This window comes from Eptatretus burgeri, chromosome 11, assembly GCF_056783735.1.
Source record: "Eptatretus burgeri isolate ZD-2024b chromosome 11, Ebu_testis_v1, whole genome shotgun sequence".
Lineage (NCBI taxonomy): Eukaryota > Metazoa > Chordata > Myxini > Myxiniformes > Myxinidae > Eptatretus > Eptatretus burgeri.
In genome coordinates, this window is record NC_140971.1 from 85,557,075 (window position 1) to 85,579,802 (window position 22,728).

The 22,728-nt window shown below is 47.8% G+C and overlaps 1 protein-coding gene across 1 annotated transcript in view; it reads right to left on the reverse strand.

The window, feature by feature from the left end:
* Positions 1-14,447, reverse strand: part of LOC147017522 (uncharacterized) — a 236,010-nt gene extending 221,563 nt beyond the window's left edge. The window contains exon 1 of the mRNA XM_085847979.1: positions 12,589-14,447. Within this exon, the coding sequence (XP_085704105.1) occupies positions 12,589-12,645 (57 nt within the window). The 5' untranslated portion in view covers positions 12,646-14,447. The remainder of the gene's footprint in view (positions 1-12,588) is intronic.
* Positions 14,448-22,728: the final 8,281 nt, after the last annotated feature.

Here is a 22,728-nt window from a genome sequence, read left to right on the forward strand (position 1 = left end):
ATCTTCATAGGTACATGTGTAGTTAGCCCAAACCCGTTGTATAGAGGGAATTTATGTGATCAATCCGGGCTGCGACGCTTTGAGTTAGTCGTTTTTCTTTTTCTATCTTTTATTTCAAACACACAACATTTCAACAACCACGCCATCCCCATCACAGCACCAACCACACTGCAACCACGCCACCTCCACCATCTACGCTACTACATCTTTGCCACTACATCCGCTTCCGAACGGCAAACAAGGGCGCCAAGGAAGGAGCTGCGAGAAGAAGGAGCTGGAGCTAACCCTAACACGCGAATTCGCAACAATATATATATATATATATATATATAATATAATATAATATAATATATATATAATATAATATAATATAATATAATATAATATAATATAATATAATATAATATAATATATATATATATATATATATATATATATATATATATATATATATATATATACACATATATGGAGAACCTGCTGCAGAGTGCCAAAGACCTCAGACAGCAGCGATTATTTACGTTCCAAGAGGACAATGACCCCAAGCATACAGCCAAAGCAACACTGGAATGGCGACTTCAATCCCACTGAGAATCTGTGGAAAGACTTGAAGATTGCTGTTCACCAACGCACCCCATTAAACTTGACAGATCTTGAGCAAATCTGCATGGAAGAATGGGTGAAAATCCCCAAATCTAGATGTGCACAGCTGATACAGATGTACCCAAGAATAATCAAAGCTGTAATCGCTGCCAAAGGCGCATCTACAAAGGATTGACTCAGGGGGTTGAATACTTATTGACGCAAGACATTTCAGCTTTTCATTTTGAATTAATTTGTAAACATTTCTGAAAACATGTTTTCACTTTGTCATTATGGGGTATTTTGGTGAGATCAGTGACAATTTTTTTTTTTAAACTTTAATCAATGTAAAATTAAAGCTGTAACACAACAAAATGTGACAAAAGTCAAGTGGTGTGAATACTTTCTGAAGGTACTGTATGTGCACCAACACTAATAAATGTAAGTGTGTGTGTGTGTGTGTGTGTGTGTGTGTGTGTGTGTGTGTGTGTGTGTGTGTGTGTGTGTGTGTTCGTGTGCGCACGCACGCGCCCTCCATCACTCCAAAACCATGAAACACATGAAGAAAACTCCAAGGAAGTGCATGACTGAATATTGGGTGTTTGAGTTAAATAAAACACCCCTTTTGAAGATAATTGAAGGCCTTATTTAATTATCTCCTTTGTCAGACACATCCTGTCACCACTCTCGAAAGTCTAAACTCTAAGGGGTCTTAAGACGTATCTTTGGTAACCTCGCTGGTGCCTGAAACAACCATGTTTTTGGCCTGCTCAACCACGCCTTGACTTGGCACATGGTGCACGATAAAGTTTTTTTATTTTTCACTTTCCTCACTCATATTATCGAATGCCTGTTCATCCTAGCTATGAATCGCTGTGTACATTGCAATGCTTATAAATGCCCGGAAATACCAGCGTTCGTGGCTTTATTTCATTACCGCACATGCGATAACCTCGAAAATCTCATAAACTAAGCTGAATTACAGAATTTAAGCCTCAGAATCGAACTTAGAAGCATTTCTGATGAAGAAAAAGTGTTCAATTGTCCAATTCGAACATATTTGACATTTCAGGTGTATCTGGGAGGTGTATCTATAATATGACGGTTCAGTGATTGCTAATCATGTGCCAAGCGAGCCGTTTCTGATCAACCATTTTGTGGGAGTGCAAAAGCCACTTGGTAAGTACTCTAAAATATTTGCCCTGTCACTGAATACTGTATGTCGATCGACTTGAACAAGGTTCAGGGGCCACTCGCGTGCGTTGTCCACGTGTTGTGCTACGGTGCAACAGGCAATGGCTGGGTCACAGAAAATGTGATATTTTATTTTACACCACATTTGCCCTTTTTGTGCATTCTTCATTATCCAAACAGTCAGTTTGGCAGAGATTAACACAAATAAAAATCAAACTTTTCGTTATTAAAAGTTTATTCAACCATTTCCTGGAATTGCTTGGTGAAGCCACTTGAAGTGCTCTTCAAGCTTCAATGGCGATATCACGGTTCTATACCGGAGGTAGAACGACAAAATAAACAACATGATCACAATGAATAAAAAATGTTTTTCAGTCAGGAAGTAATGAATCGCCACATCGTGGCAGGAAAGCCGACAGATACGCATGCTTACTCTGTGTAGCCTGGATTGGAATCCTGACCCAGCTATAAACTGTCATCCCCATGATTCACAGGCAGGGCGATGCATCAATGCGTGTGCCGTCTCTCGGATGGACGATAAACTGGGAGGAACCTCTGCCAGAATCCTTCACCCCACTCCCTCTCTCACCCCTCTCTGTCCCTTCCCCTCCATCCCTGCTCCCTCCCACCCCTCCCTCCCTTCCTGCTCTCTCTCTCTCTCTCTCTCTCTCTCTCTCTCTCTCTCTCTCTCTCTCTCTCTCTCTCTCTCTCTCTGCTCTGTTTCCCCTCCCTCCCTGCTCTGTTTCCCCTTCCTCCCTCCCTGCTCTCTTTCCCCTTCCTCCCTCCTCCTCCCTCTCCCCCCATCCCTCCCTGCTCTCTGCCCCCATCCCTCCCTGCTCTCTCTCCCCCATCCCTCCCTGCTCTCTCTCTCCCCCATCCCTCCCTGCTCTCTCTCTCCCCCCATCCCTCCCTGCTCTTTCTCCCCCATCCCTCCCTGCTCTCTCCCCCCCCCATCCCCTCCTTGCTCTCTCCCCCGCCATTCCCTCCTTGCTCTCTCTCCCCCATCCCTCCCTGCTCTCCCCCAAATCCCTCCCTGCTCTCCCCCCCAATCCCTCCCGCTCTCTCTCCCCACCCTCCCTGCTCTCTCTAACCCACCCTCCCTGCTCTCTCTAACCCACCCTCCCTGCTCTCTCTAACCCACCCTCCCTGCTCTCTCTCTCCACCCTCCCTCCGCCTCCTCTTCCTACCCCTCCCCCTTAATAGCCCCGTCAGCGAAGTGACAGGTTGTATTTGCTGGTGTATAATACATCATGGTTACACAGCTTGGATAATTGTAAGTGCACTGGGCCATCAGCTTACACCAGAGGCCAAAAGGCTTTATGCACTGCCACCTTCACAATCGGCTCCAACCTTTCGATTTTTGGTGGTCCTACTATTAATTTGAAATTGGTGACTGGCTTTCACAGATACCAATTTTTATCACCGACCTGAGGAATTAAAAAGCTATATATAATCGAACAGTTTCAAATGGAGCATCTCACCGCCATTAGAGCATTTAAATTGCCAGATGTGGCAATCGGTGCAAATTGTTGATCCCAGCTTGAAGGCTCGATGACAGAAGACGCCATTTGCATTTTTGCCGCCTTCATCCCCACCTTGCTTCGAATCCCATGTGGGTATTGGCAACTTGCCAGTGCTTTTAACAGTCACTGAGGTCGTTTTACACTGAACAGATAATTTGTAGGGAGGGCATGACGAATGTGAATATGACACTTCCAAAGAAGTCTCAAGCTTTCCATTGAACCAAAAGAGCAGACATATTATTATTTTCAGGTTACAATTGTGGGTGACGTCAGGCTAACTGTTCAACCAATGGGAATAGAACAGACATGCAAGCAGTCGCTCCATTACACAGAGATGATGTGGTAAAAATGTTTATAAAAAGTCATAAAAAACCAGTTTCAACAGTCGGATGAAAGCAATTCCCATGCTCTCCAACACTTACATCCCCATTGTTGAATGTCTTCATACAAACAACTCCATTACTGAAAGATCAGGCCTAAGTGTTTGTCTTTGCCACTGTTTGGGTTTGTGGATAATCTGTAATTATAATTCGATAAACATGTCTCCTGACAAAGGAAATTTTAAAGTGAGATAATAAAATAACGATGGGAATTAGGAATGATTGGTTTTCACAAAAGCGATTTTGTTTGAAGTAAACAAAACAACACTGTGTTGATCCTTCTCTCAATCGTTTCATGCCCTTCTCTTTCTCATCCTTCAATACTGCTGCCAATCACCACCTCATGGTGTCTGTGTTGTGGATGTGAGAGTCGAAGATACGATGGGCAATTATAACAAGTTTATTCGCACCAGACAGTGATTAAAACCAGAGTGAGCCAACATGGCAGATGGCTGCCCTCTATCTGGTGGTGATTGAACTACAGGCATCTTCGCCTTACCTTCAAATCAACTTCTCCTCTCACAGATCTAAACATGCAGGGAGCTTCCAAATTATATTAGAACTTCTTGCAGTTAAATTTGAGAACGAGCATCATTGACAGTGCCAGTGCCATCAGGTTGTACAGGAAGTGACTCAGATCGCAACTCAGTGCTGGGCACATGGTGTTTGTACGGCTTGGAGGTCTGGACGGGGTGTTACGCTTACACAAATGGTTGGTTTTAATACACGAGTGGGTTCAGCAATCGGTTGGACGTGTCGTCTCACTTGGTCAACATGTGTTCGCACAAATCTGCCGTCAGATAATGTCATGAAGAATATGGTGCCTTTGCTTTTAACAAGAACTATGGAAAAATCATTTAATTCTGTCACTGGAATCGAAAACCTAAATAAGGTCATCTACTTCCAGGTTATGATGAACAGACTGGTGAATGACCAGGGGCAGAATGCGGTCGGTATGGTAGTTCAGCAGTCCTGGAGACAAACGGGTTTGTTAAGTGCCAACCTTGAGTGGTTTCAGTGCATATTGAAAATTTGGACGGCACGTTCTGCCTGACTGTTCGAAGTTGCTTTGTACGATGATGTTAAATGCTTTACACCATTCAATCTATCTATAATTCCAGCAATATGTGTGTGTGTGTCTGTGTCTGTGTCTGTGTCTGTGTCTGTGTCTGTGTCTGTGTCTGTGTCTGTGTCTGTGTGTGTGTGTGTGTGTGTGTGTGTGTGTGTGTGTGTGTGTGTGTGTGTGTGTGTCTGTGTGTGTGTGTGTGTGACCGCTGTTTCTCGACAACCTCTGGTCCGATCTAATTGAAACTTGCCAGGTATATTGCTGGGGACCTGAGGATGTGCCTTTTCAAGGTTTCATATTAATCGGACAAGTGCCTCCCAAGTTATGGCCATTTATTTACCAAACCAATGGGAAGACAAGTTGTTGCGTGGGCGTGGCCGATGGGGAAGGGAAGCACAGCCACGTTCCCCATTACGGGTTACAACGTACTGGCTGCCGGAGAGTGATGACTTCGTGTATTCTAATAATTTCTCGATTTCTTATGCGCATTTATAGATAAACACAATGGCCCAAGTTATGATCGTTTTCATATTAGACGGTGTATAAATTTCGGGAACATCAGAGTGCTGGTATGCTCCGAACCAGGAAGTAAATTTTTTCTCTCTCTTCTCTTCTCTTTTTGTTTTTCCTTGCCCACGACATTGCGAAAAGGTAAAATATGTTGGCGCTAATTGAATAATTTTGTATTAAAAATAAATTGCGAATAATAGTAACTGCGAATAATATCGAACTTCCGGGTCACGCACGTACGGGCACGTGAGAGCGAAGAAACGGCCTGTGTAGTTTATTTATTTATTATTATTATTATTATTATTATTTTTTTTTTTTTTTACGGGCACGTACTAGTTTGTTAAATGATTGGAAAACAAAGCTTGCAAAAAAAAAATGATGGCAAAACAGGAAGCATTGTCCTAAACATTCGGGTGCAGAATCCTGTAGAACGCAAACAGTTCGCTCAGATTAAATGGGAGCAGCTGAGGAGTTAGACGGGAAAATGACATACTCGATCAATTTACAGTGAGCAGCAAAGACGACGAGTGACACTCTCCAGATAGGGTCCAGCATAATCAATGTGTAGCAGAGACCACGTTTAGAGGAGCCACAACACATTTTGAATGGTGACTGGTTTGAAACCTCAGGAAAATTCTAACAGGTGTGACAATAACATACACAAGACTCAAGTCAATGTCATGGTCTATTGCAGGCCACCACACGCAACTCTTGGCAACATTCTTCATGGCGACGATACTGGGGTGAGAGGCACGGAGCTCAGAAATGGCTTTGTCTAGAAGTTTGGGCAGTACAATTATGCCACTTTCCCAAAGTGAACAATCAGCAAGAATTGACCAGTCATCCTTCCTATATAAATGCGGTTTTGCCTCATGTGGCATCATCATCAACCAATCACCAAGAAATACACAACATTTGACAATTAACAACGTAGAATTATCATTTGTGTCATAACCAATTTGTTTGGCTGTGACAGGGGAACAAAAATTCAAAACATGACTCATGAGATTGATGAGGTCATCTGATTGTGATGGCCCAAAAAAACAGTTTGGATAGCAGCAGATGCCTTGGTGCATGAACACACCACATCTCTGCCAGGGCAATGGACGAACTAGTTGCCATAACTTGCAAGAGCAAGGGCCCACCATTGGGTATGTTTGGATGATGTTTCAACAATCCGTTTGTTTTCTCTCAGCAATCTAAGAAGAGGTTCATGGTTCGTCTCCAACGTGAAATGTCATACAAAAAAATACTGGTGAATCTTGGTGATGGTGAATACCTTACTGGTTTCACCGGAATGGAGGAGAATACTTCAAGACCTGTGAGGACTCTCTTGCACCTTCTGAAACCCGCATGTCGAGATAACATGCAACACACACCACACATCACACACACATACATACATACATCCACACACACATCCACACATGTACACACATCCACACTCACGTACACACACGTATCGACACACGTACACACATACTCATCCACACACACACGTACACACGTACACTCATCCACAAATACACACACACATACACACATCCACACACATGTACACACACACATCCACATCCACAAACATCCACTCACATACACATCCACACACATCCACACACGTACTCACATGTACACACACACACATCCACACACACACACCTTCAAGTATATCCTTGGATATTAGATGTATAACAAATCTAATCTGCCACACTGCAATACATGGGTTTCAATTAGTCTCCATACATTGTCCGGCCAGGCCTGTCATTGAACAACTTCGTCATGACAAAACAAAATTAAAATAAAAACGATATTTATACTGTAATTACATCAAAAAACAAGTGGTGCCAGGCACAACAAATCCCGTCCATTTAAGGCATAAAGTTATTTTGGGGATCAAATGTAAATTTGATACATCCTTAACCTGAATGTTGATTATAAGGAATAGAATAAGGAATATTTTAGTCTTACTTTGAAGTCAATTAAACCATTTTTGACAAAGTTATGACCGTAAAATGATTTTGACCTTTCAAGGCCACGTAAGGTCAAAGGTCATGGTGTCAAATGAAAGCCAATAAAGGACTTGATGTATGTCTTCCAGAGTAAACACGCATATCCCTAACCTTTTTTGATTTACTAGTGCGGGCCCGTAGGTGCGTGCCCATAGGTGCGTGCCAGTATGTGCAGCTTCGTTCCTTCGCTCTCGTAAACGATGGCTGGATTGGGGCATTGTTTCAACGAGTGCGGGCCCATAGGTGCGTGCCAGTATGTGCAGCTTTGTGCCTGTGCTATCAGGTCCACAGCATCAATTGTGACGTCATATCAAACGAAGAAGAATTGTGACGCCCCCTCTCTCTCGCCCCCCCTCTTCCCCCCCACTCTCTCCCCCCTCTTCTGTCCCCCTCCTCTCTCACCCCCTCTCTCCCTCCCCTCTCATGCCCCCTCTCTCCCCCTCCCTCGCCCTTCTCTCCCCCCCCTCTCTCCCTTCTCCACTCGACCCCCTCTCTCTGTAAATGTATTCACAAATGTCTACCAAGCACAAAGATAATAATAAATAAAAATAATAAGGCACATACTCAGGTCCCCAGTGTCGATGTGACATCATACCAAATGAAGAAGAAAAAGAATTGTGACGTCAATCGTGCCCAAATTTTTTTAAAATAAATAAATAATGAAACAAACATTAATCGTGACGTCATTCGTGATGTCATAGCACCATGTCCTGTCATTGGTTGACAGATAAATGGCCGTAACTTGGGAACCGCTTGTCCGATTGATATCAAACGTTGAAAAGGGAAATCCGCGGGGCCCCGGCAATATTCCTGGCAAGTTTCAATCCGATCGGACTGGTGGTCGTCTGGTTATTAATAATTTGGGAAAAAATGGCATGATAAGGTGAGAAGGTGGAACGACACCTTCAGCTGCCATATATACACCTTTTAACACTGAAAAAGAAATAAAATGGCCGTAACTTGGGAACCGCTCGTCCGATCGATATCAAACCTCGAAAAGGCACATCCGCGGGTCCCCGGCAATATTCCTGGCAAGTTTCAATGAGATCGGACCGGCGGTCGCAGACAAACAGAAAGACACACAGAGATTGCTGGAATTATAGATAGATTATATCGGACCAACCGATAAATGGCCATAACTTGGGAAACATACTCAGGTCCCCAGCGTCAATTGTGACATCATAACAAACGAAGAAGCAGAAGAATTGTGACGCCCCCTCTCTCTCGCCCCCCCCCTCTCTCCCCCCTAGTCTCGCCCTCCTCTCTCCCCTCTAGTCTCGCCCCTCTCTCTGTTAATTGTGACGTCATTCGTGACGTCATAGCACCGTGTCTTGTTATTGGTTGACAGATAAATGGCCGTAACTTGGGAACCGCTCGTCCGATTAATATCAAAACCTTGAAAAGGCACATCCGCGGGTCCCCGGCAATATTCCTGGCAAGTTTCAATCAGATCGGACGGTGGTCATTGAGAAACGGCGGTCGCATAGACACACAGACAGACACACACACACACACACACAGAGATTGCTGGAATTATAGAGACGAGTACGTGCCCGTAAAAAAAAATAAAAAATAAAATAAAATATTCCAACTGCGAGCAACAAACAACAACCACACAGGCCGTTTCTTCGCTCTGCGTGCCCGTACGTGCGTGGCGCGGAAGTTCGCATATCACAGTTACGATGATTCGCAATTTAGGTTTTAATGGCCAATTATTCAATTAGCGCCAACGTATTTTGCCTTTTCGCAATGTCATCACAAGGAAAACCAAAAAGAGAAGAGAAGAGAGAGAAAAAAATTACTTCCTGTTTCGGAGCATACCAGCACTCTGTTGTTACCGAAATTTATGCACCGTCTCATATGAAAACGATCATAACTTGCGGCATTGTGTTTATCTATAAATGCGCATAAGAAATCGAGAAATTATTAGAATACACGAAGTCATCACTCTCCGGAAGTCCGTACGTTGTAATCCGTAATGGGGAACGCAGCTGAGCTTCCCTTCCCCATGGGCCACGCCGACGCAACGTGTCTTGTCATTGGTTTGGTAAATAAATGGCCATAACTTGGGAAGCACTTGTCCGATTAATATCAAACCTTGAAAAAGCACATCCTCAGGGCCCCAGCAATATACCTGGCAAGTTTCAATTAGATCGGACCCCAGCGGTTGTCGAGAAACAGCGGTCTCTCTCACACACACACACACACACACACACACACACACACACACACACACACACACACACACACACACACACACACACACACACACACACACACACACACACACACTGCTGGAATTATCGATAGATAATGGAAAATTTGTAATTTTGACAGATGACCATGACCCCCAAAACTTCGGACCCTCCCTATCTTCACAAATATGCATTTTTCACGATAGGAATGGGTAGGATTATAAGTGAGTAATAGAATAAGGTTCACTATAAGCGTAGTTTGAAGTAAATCAGATCATTTTTGACGAAGTTATGAGCGAAAAACGATCTTTTCGTGACCTTGACCTTTGATCCAATTGGACCCAAAAGTTAATGGGGTCGTCCAGGGTTCATTGCCCACCTGTGGATTAAATTTGATAGTGTTTGCTAAAGCCGTTTTGTCGTAAAGTTGCTTACAGACAGACAAACAAACAGACAAACAAACCAGACGATTACAATATCCCGCTCCCTCCCGGAGAGTTGGTGTCAAAGCCACCCAATGCTCACCAGTTTATACATTTATCGTTTTTAAAAGACTCGTCTAATAATTAATATTTTTTAAAAAGCATTTCAGTGAAGTCTGATCCAAATAATTTTAAAGCAATATATGTATTTGTATATTGTAATCAGTAAAAAAATAGTGTGGTAGATAAAAACAAAAGAAAGGGAATAAGTTGCACCAAAAACGTCAACATTTTCACGCTCACGCTGGGAGTATCGCCACAGCTTTCTGATCTTCGAACAGGCTAGCTAAACATGATCTTTATCCTGTAATTACATCAAAAAATAAAAACGATCATTTTCCTGTAATTACATCAACTAATAAAAACGATATTTATCCTGTAATTACATTAAATAATAAAAACGATATTTATCCTGTAATTACATCTATCTATAATTCCAGCAATCTCTGTGTGTGTGTCTGTGTGTCTGTGACCGCTGTTTCTCGACAACCACTGGTCCGATCTAATTGAAACTTGCCAGGTATATTGCTGGGGACCTGAGGATGTGCCTTTTCAAGGTTTGATATTAATCGGACAAGTGCCTCCCAAGTTATGGCCATTTATTTACCAAACCAATGGGAAGACAAGTTGTTGCGTGGGCGTGGCCGATGGGGAAGGGAAGCACAGCCACGTTCCCCATTACAGGTTACAACGGACTGGCTTCCGGAGAGTGATGACTTCATGTATTCTAATAATTTCTCGATTTCTTATGCGCATTTATAGATAAACACAATGGCCCAAGTTATGATCATTTTCATATTAGACGGTGTATAAATTTCGGAAACATCAGAGTGCTGGTATGTTCCGAACCAGGAAGTAAATTTTTTCTCTCTCTTCTCTTCTCTTTTTGTTTTTCCTTACCACGACATTGCGAAAAGGTAAAATACGTTGGCGCTAATTGAATAATTTTGTATTAAAAATAAATTGCGAATAATAGTAACTGCGAATAATATCGAACTTCCGGGTCACGCACGTACGGGCACGTGAGAGCGAAGAAACGGCCTGTGTGGTTTATTTATTTATTATTATTATTTTTTTATTATTATTATTATTTTTTATTTTTTTACGGGCACGCACTCGTCTATCTATAATTCCAGCAATCTCTGTGTGTGGGTGTGTCTGTCTATCTGTGTGGGTGTGTGTGTGTGTCTATCTGTCGACAACCACAGGTCCGATCTGATTGAAACTTGCCACGAATATTACCGGGGCCCCGCAGATGTGCCTTTTCGAGGTTTGATATCAATCGGACAAGCGGTTCCCAAGTTACGGCCATTTTACTGCCTTTTTAGTGTTGAAAAGGTGTATATATGGCAGCTGAAGGTGTCGTTCCACCTTCTCACCTTATCGTGCCAATTTTTTCCCAAATTATTAATAACCGGACGATCACCAGTCCGATCGGATTGAAACTTGCCAGGAATATTGCCGGGGACCCACTGATGTGCCTTTTCAAGGTTTGATATCAATTGGAGAAGCGATTCCCAAGTGACGGCCATTTATCTGTCGACCAATGACAAGACACAGCGCTATGACATCACGAATGACGTCAAATTAATGTTTATTTATTATTTTTTATTTTATTTGCACGATTGACGGTCCGATCTGATTGAAACTTGCCAGGAATATTGCTGAGGACCCGCTGATGTGCCTTTTCAAGGTTTGATATTAATTGGACAAGTGGTTCCCAAGTTACGGCCATTTATCTGTCGACCAATGACAAGACACGGTGCTATGACATCACGAATGACGTCACAATTAATGTTTATTTATTATTAAATGTTTTGTTTGCACGATTGACGGCCCGATCTGATTGAAACTTGCCAGGAATATTGCTGGGGACCCGCGGATGTGCCTTTTCGAGGTTTGATATTAATCGGACGAGCGGTTCCCAAGTTACGGCCATTTATCTGTTGAGCAATATTTGCGAGAGAGATAAGAGGGGGACGGGAGAGGGGGGGATGAGAGTGGGAGCGAGAGAGGAGGGGCGAGAGAGGAGGGGGGAGAGAGGGGCGAGACAGGGGGGCAAGAGAGGGGGTAGAGAGAGGGGGAGGGAGAGGGGGGAGAGAGAGGGGGAGAGAGAGGGGGAGAGAGAGGGGGAGAGAGAGAGGGGAGGGCAATTCTTCAACACAATTCTTCTTCGTTTGATATGACGTCACAATTGACGCTGGGGACCTGAGTATGTTCCTCAAGTTATGGCCATTTATGATATGGTTGGTCCAATCTAATTGAAATCATGTCCCAATCCAGTCGTCCTTTACACACCTACGGGCCCGTACTAGTCAAAGAATAAAAACGATATTTATCCTGTAATTACATCAAGTTAACCGAGATATGATGAACCAACTTGGGCCTGTCTTGAGTTTCTCGTTCGGAGACCTTTTTGAACACCTCACGGACAAACAACTCGCTAATTACATTCGCGTCGAAAACAAAATGGCGGACACGCCATGACATTTAAACACCTTCGAGGTAATGAAAGTTCGTTACATTCCATTGTTAAATCACCACGATTTCCACAGGAATGCCACGTACAGGATAGACAGTTTCGTTGTTAACCAAATAATCGTATTTTCGTTGTTTAAAAGAAGAAGAAAAAAAAAAACAAACTCACGTTCGGTGGGTGAGGAACAAAACCTTTCCTTGAATACATGCGACGACGAGCCGCCATGTTCTGATCTTTTTCGAGTTGATCTCGAAAGATATCAAGTGAAGAAAACGAGCCGTAGCTCCCCGGAGCTCTTCACCCTCGCTGTTTTCCACTTGAATGAGCCGGTATTGGTGAAACAGCGACTTTATTACGGAAACAACAGTTATTGTCTCCCGTGGTTACAGAAGAAAACATCAACAAACAAACGTGTGAACACTGTGACGAACACAATAACATTCATGACGTCATTAACGTGTGAAGCGATTTTGGACCGCCCACATTGACGTCTTTGTTGTATTTATTTACCTGGCAAAAATATATCAACAAATGTAAAACGCGAAGTATGTCTTCTCTCTACAATAACGTAAAACATTGTAATTATAATATTTTTCCTCTTTTGTTTTTACGTTTGGAGCTTTTGTCGTTGGATGTGGGGAGAGATGTTCATTCCAAATATTCAAGCTTTCACTACGAGCCACGACGTTATAGTGCGCAGCAGTGTTGAACGGTGTGGAGTGTGAGGAGCACGTTTTTGGGTGTACTGTAATCCCCATCATGAATGTCGTGTTAATATTTTATCACATGAGTTTTCTGAAAAGGAATTTCAACAGAAGGACATTGAGTCCATCAAAGGGATCACTTGAAACTTGCTCGTGTGTGGATGGATGGGTGATGGCACTTCTGTGTGTTCTGTTAGTAAGCAGCTTGCTATCGCTTGTCAAGCGGCTTGCTTGATTCAAAACGCTGAAGAAAGCACTGCAACGGAACGGAGCGCTCGGAACCGCTTAACAACATGGCGGTCTCCTCGCAAACAATGGTGTCGTGAAACTCGAGCAAATGTTGTCCGGATATCATTTTCAGGTTTACTCGATCCTCCAATGACAACAAGTTACCAAAACGAATTTATTGTGTTCGCAGCGACTCCAGCTTACGGAAAAGAAGGAAAGAAAGATAAGGAAATGGGGAATCAGGAGGAGGAGCTCCCTGCTAAGCTTATCTCTTGACCCACCATTGTGCAATTGCTTACCGAGATCATCTCTTCGTAAACATTTACAACTTCTTATCCGAAACTGCTGAAGGGATTATGACCAAACTTGGCTAAAATGATCTTTGATGTGATCCCAGCTTACTGTTGGCTTAATGGCTCGAGTGGTGGGCTTGGGATCCTGGACTCCCTGAGTTTGAATCCCCCTTGGCTGTTGAATTAATACCAGGTTGGGTTGGCTCTGCCTGTCATCCTTCTGAGGTCAGAAAAATGAGTGCCAGCTTACTGGTATCCTGTGTCGGAGTGGTGGCCCATCCAGGATTGTGCCCAATAGCCAAGGAGACTGCTTAGGCAGCACCAACGCTCTGCACAGAGTATGGTCCCAATGGATGGATGTAGTTTTTGTGCAATTTGTGATGGAGTTCAGTTGCACCGTTTCGTTGTGGCTCGACATTAGCCAACGTTCCACTTACGGTAAGCACAGTACTTATCTGGGGTGATTAATTTGCCGGGAATGTAAAGCGGGATTTGGACGCTGGACCCAATCTCAAGCCTGTATCTCACTGGGCTGCGACAGCTCGCGACTAGTTGGAGACACAAAATTGTGATAAAACAGCGATAATTTTCACTTGGAATCACACTGAATTTATACTAAAACACATTTGCGTATGTCTCACGAATATCGCATGAATGTCCCACGAGCTCCCGGCAAAATTTGGGATGAACTTCGCCTGGAGTTAGCATACATGTCGCACGACATTCACGCGACGTTCAGGTGACAAAACAGATTTTTTTTTTGGCACATGCAACTGTCGCGCGACGGTCACAGGACGGTCGTGCGATCATCGCTCAAATGTCGTACAACAGTCGCACGACAACTGAGAAATCGGGATATATATATATATATATATATATATATATATATATATATATATATATATATATATATATATATATATATATATATATATATATATATATATATTGTTGCGGTCTTCGCGCCCGCCGGCGTGCGACGGCCACGTAACTCGAATCGCGGCACGTCGCCCACCGGACGGACAATCCAGTCGTGACCCTCTCGGACTAATGCCGGGAACCAGTCACGGGTGGACCTTTCGGTCTCACCGCGATCGAGCCAATCAGCCCCCGCGTGGGATAGGGTTGCTCGCCAAAGGTCGAACTACCTAAGTACCCACGCGGAGGGTAGACCGGGCGATCGCACCTCGCCGCAGGTCGACTTCGGACACGGGCCACTTAAGCGACCCGTTCCGTACTATCAGAATAACCGAGCGGTGTTATCGTCGACCTCGACGGTTCGATTAATTATCGGGCGTATTCAGCCCACTACCAACCCTTTACGTGAAGCAAGATGGGGGTTCAATGGGGAAAAAGACGAAGCGAAGCGGGAAACAGTTCAACAATAAAGCACATTTATTCGCGACGAACGGAAAGCACACAAATACAATTCCACCAAATGCACACAAAAAAGAAAACACAATTCCATTTACACAAAAAGCAAACATAAAAGTGAAAACACAGTGCAGAGCTAATTCCGACTACCGAGCACACGGCAACACTTATACAATTCTACTTCACAGACGGCGCCGACAACACATACCCAAAACCAAGGAAAGAAAATACCCTCAAGAATGAGGTAGGCCTGGGGCCGAGACCTGGTCGGGCCTACCCGTCTGGTGATGAGACGCGGAGCGGCGATGGCGCCTCTCTCCGCGGGCCTCGTGGACAGTGCCTGGCAGGGGGTGGGAACGGGGCCCCCTTGGTCGCACTATCTCAGCGCGGGGGAAACAGGAGGGGGTTGCTGATGCTCGGGGTATAGAGGATCTTTATTATATGCGACGAGCGTCTCCACCTCGGCCAGGTCGCGCTGCCGGCCTCCCAGGGGTGCAGCTCCCTGCACGACGCGAGCACCCCCTCGTCCGCCCTCGCCGCCTCTCCACAGCTCGTCCCCTCCGTTCCGACTTCCACGCACACGACGAGCAGCTCCACCGCCCGCGAAGTCTTGACTCTCTGTTCCGACTCCTTCGCCTCGTTCCGACCTTTACTACTCCTTCTCTCGTTCCCTCTTGCGACTCTCCGACCCCTCGTTCTCGTTCTGCTGACTCTTTCGCTCCGACTTTTACGACTCCTTTGACTGACGAACACCGTCCTTTTATCCCCCGGAACCTCGCCTTTGACCCCCTCCCTTTGACCTTTCAACTCGCTCCCCATTGGCCCGAGAAAAGTGGGCGTGAAGGCTTTTGATCCACAAATTTGCATATATCGATCGCCCTGGGGCGGGCCACTCGCCCCTCGCTCACCGATTGGACGGCAAAAAGTGGGCGTGTGTCGTTTTCGATCCGTTTTTGAAGCAGAAAATCCGTGGTTTTGTACACGCTGTTCAACGTGCGCCCTACACGAGTCCAGCATCGGTGCCCATGAGTGGCGCGAGATGACGGTGATGCGATGGTGGCGAGTTGTGACGGTAAAGGTCATGGCGGTTGTGGTGAAGCGGCGTTGTGGTTGGTGGTTGATGTTGTGGTTGTGATGGTGGCGATTGGTCCAAAATAAAGATAGTAAAAGAAAAACGGCTATCCTGAAGAGTCGCAGCACGTATAAATGACATGTATTCCCACTAGACAACAGGTTTGGGCCTAACTACACATGCACTTACCGAGATACCTCACCTAAGGGACCTGAATGGTGGTTTGCGAATTTGGTAACCACAACACTACCCCCTTCCCTTTTTACAGACTCGTCCCGAGTCGTCAAATTTTCGTGTGCCATCATGTGTAGTTTTCCCTAGTACATTTACCTACGGATCCCTGAGTGCGACATTCATGGTATTCGTGTCCCCAAAATAAATAACCTGAGGGCTGCGTAACTATCTAAACAAACTCACTCACACGGACGACTTAAATAAAATTGCCGGCGCTAAGACATACATGCCGGGGGCGCACTCATATGTACAGTACATCTTACCTTAACTTACAAATTTTACACTAAACCATGGCCCAGGATCATCGAACTCTGCAAAAAGAAAGCAGTTAGCAGGGAGCCAGGCTGCCCGCATGCAGTCTCTGGCTCAAAACAATGCAGGTGACAGGGAACGTGGCTGGCTGCTCACACGCAGTCCAAGGCCTTCCCTTTTGAACTGAACTCAGTGAACCACAACGGTGCTTGGGCTGCACAACGCAGTCTCCGTGCCAGCTCAAGTGGCACACGCAATGAACACAACGAATGGATGGGTGAACACAAACACGGTGCACGGGCCGCCACTTCAGGCCCGTGTTGTAGCTGCCAACAGGGCAGTTCTCGCAGCTTGCAAACTGTTGCTTTCTGATCCTGGCGCACATGGAAACGAACAGGGGGGGGGGGCAAAGCAAAAATTGAACGGGGCTGGTGAACGTGGGCAGTGGGCATGGCATGGCAAAGGTGATCAGGCAAACACAGCCCGCAGAAGAAGGACGCTGCAGGCAAACACAGCCGGCAGATGAACTGGCCGGCACAGGCCTTGAAGAAAAACAGCCAGCAGATGAACTGGCCGGCACAGGCCTTGCAGAACAGCAGCTGCAGACGATCCAGCCGGCACAGACCTTGCAGCAAAACACGGCCAGCCGATAGCACAGGCCTTGCAGCAAAACAACAGCTGCCGATGACGTTGGCCGGCCTCCGCCTCGAAGAAAAACACGGCCAGCCGATGGAGTTGGCTAGCCTTTGCCGTTCAGTGGAGGTTGGTGGAGGGAGTGCGGTGGTGCTGGCCACTTGGAAGGCGGGCTCGGACCTACCTTCCTGTCTCCCTCCCACCTATCGCCTTTGCCTGTCACTGTGCATACCCACTCCCTTAATTTGTCAAACCCCAATTTAGCCCCAACTTCTTTTTTTTTGTTGTTTTTATTTTTACTTCCCCACTATAAATCGTCCCCTAACCCCCTTTACTGTCCTTGTTCGGCTAACCTATCCTGTCACCTAGCCTACTCCCAACCCCTACGTTCCCTTCCCGGAGGGGAATAAGGGAGAGCTAACGTCCTGTGTCGAGGCCCAACGAAGCCTCAGAATGGCCTCCCCAGAGTTCGGCGATCTAACCCAAAGTGGGTCCAGCGGCCCACAACGACAGCGAGGGGATGGATGGTGCGGAGGGGTACATCTCCTAATCTACCCTAACCATTTAACTGTTAAACTACCCCGGGGCTTTCAACAAGCGCCTCTCGCTTAAACTATTGGTTCTAACAACCCAGATTCCCGTCGCCTGTGTTGGTGTCCTTACAATTTCGGGCCTCGCCCCCCAATTTTCTCTCCGTGCCCTCACACGGTCTCCTGGCTGGGACACGTGGCTCCCTTTGGCAGGCACGACCCTCTGCCGATTCTCCCGCTATGGCACCCCCGGGCACTACACTGCGTCCGAGCCTACCAGATCCCTAACACCGGGGAGTGCCCCCCATGGCACCTGCCCTCAAACGCACACGTGGCAGGCTGGCCTCCCGGGCCCCTTTCCGAGGGTCACCCGTGCGCACAGCACTGCCCACGCGGCCAATGGCGCTCCGGGCCCCCGCACCAAGCAGGCGCACCCGTGCCCACTACTCTATCCCGGCCCCCATGGGCCCATGGCCTACCGCGGCCGACCAGCCTGGTGCCCGGGGTACCCACTCAGCGATACTCACCTTTCGCAGCCACGCTCCCAAGCCCGTCAACAGGGCTCCTGCACCCCTCCAAATGGGTCTCGAGCCTACTTTCCCACCAACAACAAAACGACCTCCATTTTTCAATTTGACTAACCCAGCTAACTCAATCTACACTGACCCCGGGGTCCCTTGGGCGGGAGTCACTCCTCCCCCCAATCACTCATCGCACCATGCATTCCCCATTCACTCCACTCACACAGACCCGCTGGCCTCACTCACTCAACAAGTACTCACCTCACAACTCACCAACTCTTCAACACACACACCACTGAACTCTGCCATCCTTCTAACTACCTCCCCTAACTAACTCGTGCTCCCACGTCGTCCCTTAAACTACAGCACGTTCCTTTTAACACTACGTAGCTAAACTACGTCCCCTCTACACATTCACAAGTCTGTCCATGTCTCCAAATAATCCCATTTTATTTCCCAACCTAAAGCTCATCTAAATCCCTCTAACTAATCCATTCCACGGACTCCATGAGGACTTACCCCTGCCCCATGAAGTCGGTCTAACTAAGCTAACCCTTCCCCCTAACTAGTTTCCATCCTGTGCCCAGGTAAGGGGGTCTTTCACCCCTTGCCCAGGAATCCTGTACACCCGAAAGTGAGGCTTGTTTTTCCTTTTTTTTTTTTTCATGCCCAGCACCTGCGCGGCAACTCAGAGCTCGCGCACTTTGCACCTGCCCGTGACGTCATGCAGCTGCACGTGTTCCTCGTCCCTCCTTGGACGGGACCATCCGGCAGAGATACCCCTCCTGCCGGATTCCAACCCCACGTGCAGCCATGACGTCACCGTGCGCATAAAAAAAAACACAAGCCACACGTCTCGAGGGGGTCCCCACGCGAACACATGTGCTTTGCCCGTTGGAGCTTAACACACACGATCGCGTGGAGAACCCGTCCGGTCCAAATCCATTTACCTGCCTAACTTTGTCCGTCCGCGGGATCGGCAAATCCACCGCGTGCGTTTCCGGACCGGGACTTCACTCTCGCAAGCGAGCACGTGGCGGTCTCGTGCGTTGCACAGCACGAACCGCGTGCTCACTGCTGGGTGAACCCGGCACGGTCCTCGAAACAACTACAGCCGCTACTCGGCTTTCTCTCCTCTGTCGCCGTCTCCGTCGCCATTCCACACACGCATACCTGCGTGTCACGACGCACACAGTCCACTCAATCACATTCACACGGGGAGACGCGGCTGCGTGCTCCCGCATGCCGCTCTCTCACACACACGGTCTCCCTGGCACACAGCGACCTTGCACACGGCCGTTCACTCACGCGTGCCTCACTACTCACACAAACCATACTACTCACACGTGGTGCTCCATTCACTCGCGCGGGGGCACTCACCCGCGGTGCCTCACCCACACACGCGAGGGCACTCACCCGCGGTGCCTCATTCACACACACGGCGACACTCACACACGGTGCCTCATCCACACACGGCGTGCTGGGAAGCACACACTCCGGCACCATCGCCACCACACCACTCACACACGGGGTCGCTTCCACACACGGGGACGCACTCACACCTTGCACCACACACACAGGGACAACCATACTGGGGATTCGTGTCCCCACAAGGGTCTCCGGGGCCTCTACACCCCCCAAGCTCTCAGTGCACCTGTCCACAGCACTCGTCCCCTCAACCTCGCAAAACACGACCGAACCCACCTGGTCGTGACTCACCTCAAGGGGGCATACTCCCTCCCCTCGTTCCTGGAGGAGGCCATCCAGGTGCTCGCACCGGGTCCCAACACGCTCCGCGAGCTCAACCCCATTGTCCTCCACTACCTCCGTGTGTGCGTGCGCGTCACTTACCCCGTCTTCATCGTGTAGTCTTCCCTCTATCGTTCCCATCTCCCGTGTCTCTGCCAACTCTTCACCCTTTACCTCCCTTGTCTCAACTATTATTTCCGTTGTCGTCACCTCGTGTCTCGTCTCACACGTTTTGGTCTCCCCATTTAATTTTTCCCTTTCGGTCATCGTCACGACCCTCGCCCAACACGTCCCACGAATTATTTTTTCACCCGCCTCCACCACGGGCCTGTCAGCCGTTGCACCCCCACCCAGCTCGTTTGCTCCCACACGTGGAGTCGCCATTTTTTATCTCCCCGGTCACGGCCTTCATGCCCACCTGCAGGCTTCGGCCCATGTTCTGCGTCTCACCCCGCAGCTTTTTCATTTCTTCTTTCATGTTTGCTTCCATTCCGTTTATTTGCTGTGTATTCGCATCCATCGTCGTTTTCACTTCATTCATTTGCTTGTTCATTTCGTTTTTCATTTCATTTGCGTTTGCATCCATTTTTTCGATCATTTTCGCATTCATCTTTTCGTTCATTGCCGCCAGCATGGCGCATAGCTGGGCCATGTTGGATGCACTCAGCTGAGTCGTTTCGGCAGGGGTCGGGGAAGGGTTTTGGTGGAGAGGGGGGGGGAGGTGTCATACACTGCGGCCGCTGCCGCACCCATTTCGGGCTCTGGGTTCAGTTGGGCGAGTCCGTGTTCCTGCACAATCAACATTTCCTGCTCAGGGATTCCATCCTGGACCATGGATCCTACACTATTACACATATACATTTCTAATACCCCCGGCTCCCGCTCGCCTTGAGACGCCATCTTGCTTCTCGTGAAGGGTTAATTTGCTCGCTCGTAATTTGGAGGGAATCGCGGGTGGCTTCTCTCACCCCTGGACCAATTCCCGTAAATTTAGCCGGAGACAGGAGAGCCCGTTTTCCTGTTCTCCGATACCAGTGCCGCGAGGAGGGCGATGAATTTGTATCGCACGACCTGACACCAGTGTTGCGGTCTTCGCGCCCGCCGGCGTGCGACGGCCACGTAACTCGAATCGCGGCACGTCGCCCACCGGACGGACAATCCAGTCGTGACCCTCTCGGACTAATGCCGGGAACCAGTCACGGGTGGACCTTTCGGTCTCACCGCGATCGAGCCAATCAGCCCCCGCGTGGGATAGGGTTGCTCGCCAAATTCGAACTACCTAAGTACCCACGCGGAGGGTAGACCGGGCGATCGCACCTCGCCGCAGGTCGACTTCGGACACGGGCCACTTAAGCGACCCGTTCCGTACTATCAGAATAACCGAGCGGTGTTATCGTCGACCTCGACGGTTCGATTAATTATCGTGCGTATTCAGCCCACTACCAACCCTTTACGTGAAGCAAGATGGGGGTTCAATGGGGAAAAAGACGAAGCGAAGCGGGAAACAGTTCAACAATAAAGCACATTTATTCGCGACGAACGGAAAGCACACAAATACAATTCCACCAAATGCACACAAAAAAGAAAACACAATTCCATTTACACAAAAAGCAAACATAAAAGTGAAAACACAGTGCAGAGCTAATTCCGACTACCGAGCACACGGCAACACTTATACAATTCTACTTCACAGACGGCGCCGACAACACATACCCAAAACCAAGGAAAGAAAATACCCTCAAGAATGAGGTAGGCCTGGGGCCGAGACCTGGTCGGGCCTACCCGTCTGGTGATGAGACGCGGAGCGGCGATGGCGCCTCTCTCCGCGGGCCTCGTGGACAGTGCCTGGCAAGGGGTGGGAACGGGGCCCCCTTGGTCGCACTATCTCAGCGCGGGGGGAAACAGGAGGGGGTTGCTGATGCTCGGGGTATAGAGGATCTTTATTATATGCGACGAGCGTCTCCACCTCGGCCAGGTCGCGCTGCCGGCCTCCCAGGGGTGCAGCTCCCTGCACGACGCGAGCACCCCCTCGTCCGCCCTCGCCGCCTCTCCACAGCTCGTCCCCTCCGTTCCGACTTCCACGCACACGACGAGCAGCTCCACCGCCCGCGAAGTCTTGACTCTCTGTTCCGACTCCTTCGCCTCGTTCCGACCTTTACTACTCCTTCTCTCGTTCCCTCTTGCGACTCTCCGACCCCTCGTTCTCGTTCTGCTGACTCTTTCGCTCCGACTTTTACGACTCCTTTGACTGACGAACACCGTCCTTTTATCCCCCCGTAACTTCGCCTTTGACCCCCTCCCTTTGACCTTTCAACTCGCTCCCCATTGGCCCGAGAAAAAGTGGGCGTGAAGGCTTTTTGATCCACAAATTTGCATATATCGATCGCCCTGGGGGCGGGGCCAATTCGCCCCTCGCTCACCGATTGGACGGCAAAAGTGGGCGTGTGTCGTTTTCGATCCGTTTTTGAAGCAGAAAATCCGTGGTTTTGTACACGCTGTTCAACGTGCGCCCTACACGAGTCCAGCATCGGTGCCCATGAGTGGCGCGAGATGACGGTGATGCGATGGTGGCGAGTTGTGACGGTAAAGGTCATGGCGGTTGTGGTGAAGCGGCGTTGTGGTTGGTGGTTGATGTTGTGGTTGTGATGGTGGCGATTGGTCCAAAATAAAGATAGTAAAAGAAAAACGGCTATCCTGAAGAGTCGCAGCACGTATAAA